At 44.3% G+C, this 7,016-nt stretch overlaps 2 protein-coding genes across 2 annotated transcripts in view; both read left to right on the forward strand.

Annotated features, from left to right (window-relative positions):
* Positions 1-1,577: 1,577 nt before the first annotated feature.
* PHALS_08775 (serine threonine protein phosphatase 2a 59 kda regulatory subunit b) lies at positions 1,578-3,944 on the forward strand (the record flags this gene model as incomplete). The annotated part of the gene is made up of 3 exons (XM_024724184.1): positions 1,578-2,117; positions 2,190-2,300; positions 2,382-3,944. 3 exons carry the CDS (start codon positions 1,578-1,580, stop codon positions 3,942-3,944), a joined length of 2,214 nt encoding a protein of 737 aa, XP_024575086.1.
* A 376-nt stretch (positions 3,945-4,320) lies between these two features.
* PHALS_08776 (serine threonine protein kinase) overlaps positions 4,321-7,016 on the forward strand; it is a gene marked incomplete at both ends in the record, with an annotated part of 2,767 nt that continues 71 nt past the window's right edge. The window contains one exon of the mRNA XM_024724185.1: positions 4,321-6,996. Within this exon, the coding sequence (XP_024575087.1) occupies positions 4,321-6,996 (2,676 nt within the window). The remainder of the gene's footprint in view (positions 6,997-7,016) is intronic.

Consider the following 7,016-nt stretch of genomic DNA (forward strand, 5'->3'; position numbering starts at 1 on the left):
ATCCACGATCAGTCCGCGAGTCACGTTCGGGACTCCTGTCCAGTACACCGTTGGTGTCAACCAACTTGGACATTCCAATGTCTAGCACGTTGATCGTCTCGGCCCAGTGCTCTCGCCAATAGCGCTTTTGTCTCCTAACAGAACTGGGTTCATGACTCGCTAAAGCTCCATTAGGAGTCATGCGCGTAGCGCTCAAGGTCTTTGACCTCCAATCAATCCATAGTTCATGGTGTTCCATCCATGCCATTCCTAGGATGAGGCCATACCTTGCATCCAACTCTATGACTAGACAGCGTTCCACGCTATCAAAGTCAAGCCCATCTGGTGTGACACACACCCATTTTACCAGGGTACGTGTAAGCCCGTTACATATGCTGTCTACATGTACTATACAGCGTGAGGCAAGCATCCCACGTATATACTGAAATCTCTTAAGGTAATGACATTAATCTCATCAATACGAGTATGTCAGTTCTTCAGCGGTGTAATTTATTCGTACATAACATAATATGTACCCCGTTACACGTAGATCAAACACGGTAATCTCCTTAATGCGAAAAGGCCATTAATGCTCTTTTTTCAGGTCAACATTAGTGGTCACTGACTTGTACGAGTTTAAACTGCACGATTGTATTGGTTGCAGGACCAATGATACGTCAATATGAAATTATATGCAGTCTTCCTGAGCTGAACTGCCGCTTAGAGGAAATTTGTATACACCTCAGAACATTTTACGGATGTTAACTGGTGAATAGTCCTCTGGCCTTATTATTATTTTTCACAGAAAATATAATGCATAATATTTTCTCGTCTTTGTGTAACTGCTTCGTTTTTACCGTGAAAATGGTATTTTTCTCTCTTTTTTTTCTCGACGCCAGCTTTTGCAATTTATTACTTGTTCTTTTAGCTAGAGGTGTTTATTACAAACACGCTCAGTTATGTGCTAGACTGTAACCTTGAAGAGTCTTCTTGCCGGTTGTGAGCGTCAATCACTCGCTGAAATGAACAATAAGTAGAAAAGTGGCGGTGCAATTATAACAGGTGCGATTGTTGAATACTTGTCAACGGTTGGTGTTCATCTAGCCTTTGTAGGTTATATGTCGTTCGCGAAAATTGTAACTTTGTAGTGATGCTAGTTACGTAAGAATACTCCAAATAGCCACAGCGCTATCGATAGCCGTAGTCTAGTCGATATAGCGACCAGCACAAGCAGACGCCTTTTAGCTCGATTAAAGTATACATTTGCTCAAGCGTCCGTTTTCTGGCTATAGAAGTACAGGCACTAACTTCGTTTATGTATGTATGATCTTGGTTGCATTCTACCTTTCATTGTCTTCAAATGGAGTCAGTTAAAGTACTTTTGAAAATATCATTCCTACGAATATAAAAGTCGAGATTCAAGCTGTATACACACAGTTTTTTGGCAGCCCCCATCGTGTACCGCAGTCATACGACACGGCGCTCGCAGCCGAAGAGACCAAAGGGCTAGAGTCCGGCCTTCTTGTAGCTTAAGCTAGTGTTACGTTGCTGGCATAGAGATTTGACAGCTTCAGGAATCGGTAAAAGGTAATTACAAGATGGCACAACGTGGGGATAAAAGTACCAAGAACGAAAAGAGCGGCTTCTTTCGCAAAATGTATACGTCGATTGGCACTTCATCGCGACAATTGGCAGCCAATCGCCACGAAAAAACACCCCGGCGTGATAGTACAAGCAGTGGAAATAGCAGTGGATACAATCAATATAGTCCTAGTGATGGCACCATGACAAATAGTGGGCACAATGGGGGTGGTAGTCATTCAAACCATGGTAAGCACCACAGCTTTCATACGCATATGCCATTTTCTCGCGACGAAGCACGTAATAACACGAATGAAGCGCATCAAAGTATCCTGTCCAAGCGTCCGAGTCTTATTGTACCATTCACAAATCAACAGCAGCTTACCAATGGTGCACCAGCTAATCCAACGGAAGGCGTCCAAAATTATCTTGATGACTTTCAGGCTCCTATTTCCAAGTCAGGCGTGCTAATTAAACAAGCTAACCACTTTAAAACGTGGAAAAAGCGTCTTATGGTGCTTAAAGGACACTCTTTGTTTTACTACGTGTCTGGCACGGTAAGTTTGGCGTTTATTTTGAAAACATTTCTCCAACTTGTCTTTTTGACTCTTTGAATTCCATATGTACAGTCAGGTGAAGATTCATATCCGCGAGGAGTGATTCCACTGCAGGGCGTGCGAATCACACCGATCGACTCTGCGCGCTTTAAGCGTCAGAATTGCTTTGAGATTTGTCATCCGGTACAATTATATGGCATACGTGCTGCAAATAATTTTGTGATTACCTTTTTAGAATGCTGACGAAAGTTGTGGTACGAACAGGGATATCGTCCTATTTACCTGATGGCTAAAAGTGAGGCGGATTTAAGTGTCTGGATGAGCAGTTTAACATCAGCTGCGATGCCTACAACAGCTGATCGCAAGATGCTTCTTGTTACGGAGCCGCTGGAATCGCTCTTTAATACCCCAGCTTTGGAAGATGCTGTACCATATAAACGGACGTATTATTTTCGACAGAAAGTAGCATTTTGTATGCCGCGAAAAGAGGATGCAGGGTATACAGCGGGTGAACTCTTTGATCTAAACGAAAAGCGCTTGACAACGCTTTGTGATCTCAATAGCTACTGCGATTCGTTTCCAATGATCTTGGACGATCCGCAGCTTTTTGTGGAATTGCTACATGTTGTAGGTTGCTATATCTTTCGTCCGTTTGCTCGTCGACAGTCGACGTCGCCTGGCAATATTTTTGTTGAAGAGCCGAGCCCCGAAGAGGTGAATATGCTTGAGAACCCGATGGATAAATACTCCGAATATACGACTGAAGAACAGATGTGGGGACTACTTTCGGCCTGTTACGATCTACTGCTGAAAGCAATTGAACATATTGACAAATTAGAAAAGCATGTGCGGAAAGAATTTTTTCCTTTACGGTTCATCGCACAGCTCGTGAATTTGTTCAAGTCACCGTCCTTCAAAGAACGACAGGTTTTAAAAGGAGTGCTTCATCGACTGTACTATAAACTCACGCAGCGACGGTCAGCAATTCGAAAGGAAATTGCCAACACATTCTACGAGTATATTTATGAGACATCGAACCACTACGGCGTGGCAGAGCTGCTTGAGATATTAGGAAGTATTGTCAATGGCTTTGCATGTCCAATTAAGCACGAACACGTGGTTCTCTTGGAGAAGGCTTTGATTCCATTACACTCTACGCCCGCTTTCATTTCGTACCATCAGCAACTCGCGTATTGCATGATTCAGTACGTGTCTAAGGACCACACGCTCTTTACTTCAATTATTCGTGGTTTGATCAAGTACTGGCCGGTGGGTAACTCATTTAAGGAAGTCGTCTTCATCGTGGAGTTTGAGGAAATGCTCGAGCACGTGCTGGCCGAGACGGATTTTGACTTGATTTCACCAAAATTGGCGCGGAGATTGGGAAAATGTATGATGAGTGATCAATTTCAGGTAGCAGAGCGTGCGATTTTGTGCTGGGGCTCCCCGGCATGCTTGCGCATCATGAATGAGTACGAAAATCTGGGTCAAGGCATGTTTAATGTGATTAAGCCGTTCTTACAAGGAGCGGTAACAGGACATTGGAATACGCTTATTCAACAGAAAGCCCAGGAAACGTATATTTTGTACTACAATATGGGGTACGATAGTGCTGATGTTGCAACGACGCTGTCGCCATTAGTATCGGATGAAAAGGGATTGGATAGCAGTGCTAAGACGGAGGAATCCGACCAAGACGAAGAGATTACTTCTAACGAGGCAAATCTGTCGATGTCTGTTCGACTCTCAGCATCAAATGCAGTAGAACCATTAGATGTAGTGCTGTCCGACGAAGAGGACGAAGATGAAACGTCAAAAGGATTCTAAGAGTGTCAAGGACGATGTCTCGCGATAGAATTACTCACTATGGTAGAAGTATTCAAGCTGAGCACGTTTCGCAGCGTCAGTCGACGCACTCGTGATTGTCTGGTAGCAGTTACAGTATATATACAGAACAAAGGAAGTGAAATCAAGCGGCGGATGAAGACGCGACGAAGTTTACGGAGGAAGAGAGATGAGTATGAAGTTTTGACTATTATTTGTATCTACACACTAAAGTGTCAACGTCAAAAGCCAACGATGGAGGCAGCTCGTTGTTTGGACAACGGTCTATATCTTCTCTTTGCCATGTCAATAAAAAGCTTCTCATTCGTTTATTGTCTCTACTCTTTACATTGTCGAATTGAACGCCCAACAGCCTGACATGGTGTCAAGTCTAATGCTATTTCTAATGCTAAACTCAGTAGCCTTAGCAGAAGAAAAGCCTAAAGCCAAGTCTCTCAAACTCTTGACAGATCGCACTTGGTTCAGCCAAGTTGTTAATGTCCCTCGTCGAGTGACCGACGATGCCTTGGCCTGTGTGGTTGTGAGCGAGCCTTTATCTCCCGGTCTGGCCGTCGAGGGCTACGAATTGGTCGAACGTTCTGGTCTTCTGGGTGTATGTAAACATCAGCAGACAAGAGAGACGGAGTGGACCGTACAGACAAGAGAAAGAAAGGAGATCGTGCCTTGGACCACGACGTCAAGTGAACAACACACTATACAACAAACGCATTCAACCCAAGTGTGTCCGCTGCCTGGATCAACTTTAGCGGCTCGACCTTCGGCAATATCTCCTCTACCTTTACCAAAATCAGTAGAGACTGATGCAGCGTTTAAGATACATAATAAGAGTCCCGAAGGCCCTGTGCTCGAGTATTACTACGAGACGGAAGAGGAGAGTCGAATTTACGTCAATGCTCAATATCGATTAAAAAAACGCTTTGACGCTGGGTCTCATGGAGAAGTGTGGAAAGCAACACGAAAACAAGCGGAAAAAGAAGAGCACTTTGTACTTAAGAGGCTCTTTCTCGAGCTAGGAGAGAGCATGGCGCAGATGGGACTACGGGAAGCACACTTTGGAGCAGTATTACAAGGCGAACCTCACGTAACGCGATTTGTCGAACATTTTTTTCGACCGAACCATGTGATCAAGGGAAAAGATAATGTGTCGCAGCCTCAGTCAACACCTGAACTGTGGCTCGTATTTTACGATGAAGGAAAATCCCTACGGCAATATCTGTACAAAAAAGTTGACGTGTTCTATCATGCCGATGGAACTGGCCATGGCGGTGCTGGCGTTGTGTTGCAGCCATCACAGTTTTGGGAAAAGCTACGAACTGATGCGCGGGGCGAAAGTGTCTTACGAGAAATCATGCGGCAATTGCTACAAGGAGTGTCAAGTCTACATGCACGAGGTATAACTCACCGTGATATCAAGCCATCAAACATTTTGGTCTCGATTCCACCTTCTTCAAAAACCTCTGCAGTCGTTCCAACGCCACTTGTGAAATTAGCAGATTTCGGTTCTGCTGTGGATGAATTTACGCTTAAGAAATTGTATGCAGCTCGTGCCGGATCATCGGCAAACACCGGACCGTCCCAAGCTGAAGAAACGCGCGAGTATCAGCCTCCTGAAGTATTATTTAGTGAAAATGGCCAGCCTTACGATTATATAGTCCCCGAAGCGTACGATTTATGGTCGGTTGGTGTCGTCTTTTTAGAAATGGTGCTAGGATCGCCACAAGTTTTTTTGATCTCACCTCGTGAAAGAGCCAAAGTGGATGCAGTGCTTGATACTCAGCAGCGACTTCAACGTGAAAAACAAAGCGATGACAAGTCAGGATTGCGAACTAAAGCTTATTTACTACACGTTCTTACGAAAGAATTTTGCATCTTTCAGCCAGGATCGCGACAACTACGGTCCTTGTATGACAAGTATGCACTTGTGACCGAGAGCTGCCATTTTGGACGATTTAATCAAACTGTAGTGCAACGGGATCCTTTAAAAAGGGGACTTGAGGATATTTGGGGTCTTGACTTGATATGGCGTTTACTTCAATGGCATCCGTCCGAGCGCATTTCAGCTAAACATGCTTTGCAACACGCATTCTTTCGAGGACCATACGTGTGCAAAGAATCAGGTCGTAAATTTGCAACGAAAGACGATTTGTTACTACATGAACAATATCTTGAAGCACAAAAAGCACGAGAAAATATCTTTGCATCTGTGGTTCGAGCCAGGTACGAAACTCCAGACCAATTTGTTTGTCCACACTGTGGTCGAGTGTTTTCTACCGCCCAAAGCTGTGAACAGCACGCTCACGCACGTCGACACAACATGCATTCAAATTTTTGCAATTTGAAGGCCCCACACCTTTCCGCTGCAATTCGCAATGAATCAAAACCTTTACACATTCATAGCTCCGATTCGCGAGTGGGTACTGCCATGTTTCAAGGCCGTAGAAAATACATGGAAGACTTCGTTTTGGTACTTACTGAAGAGCAATTATTACAGAATCAAGAAGATTCTAAAGCACTTGGATTTGACCTTTATGCAGTTGTGGATGGACATTTGGGATTAGCAGCAGCTACTTACGTCGTGAAGAACCTCCCTCTTATACTGTGTCGGCATTTCGCAGGTCTCTCAACACTGAAGAATGAAATATCTTCAGGTCATTCAAAGTTACCTGACACGACAGGTAATGTCTCCGCGGAGCATGAATTGTCCGAAAAGTTTGCACTACGTCAAACTTTTCTAGAGTTGCATGAAGGTTTTCTCTGGTCTCTCGATGACATGAAAAGTAATAGCAATAACTCAACCAACGACACAGCAGTTGGTGAGTATTTCTCTGGGTGCACCCTGACCGTCGTGCTTTATTTTCATAAGGAAAAACGGATTGTGAGCGCCAATGTTGGCGACTCGCGTGCAGTAGCATGGTTACCCGCTAGACCACACGATCGGCATAATTTTGCTGCTAACGACATTGTGCCTTTGAGTATGGATCACTGTCCAAACAACCAAGACGAGCGCTCTCGTATCGAATCCAGTGGCGGCTTTGTGAGTTTCTCTGGTCTTTG

Source organism: Plasmopara halstedii (genome assembly GCF_900000015.1).
Source record: "Plasmopara halstedii genome assembly, contig: Scaffold_323, whole genome shotgun sequence".
Lineage (NCBI taxonomy): Eukaryota > Oomycota > Peronosporomycetes > Peronosporales > Peronosporaceae > Plasmopara > Plasmopara halstedii.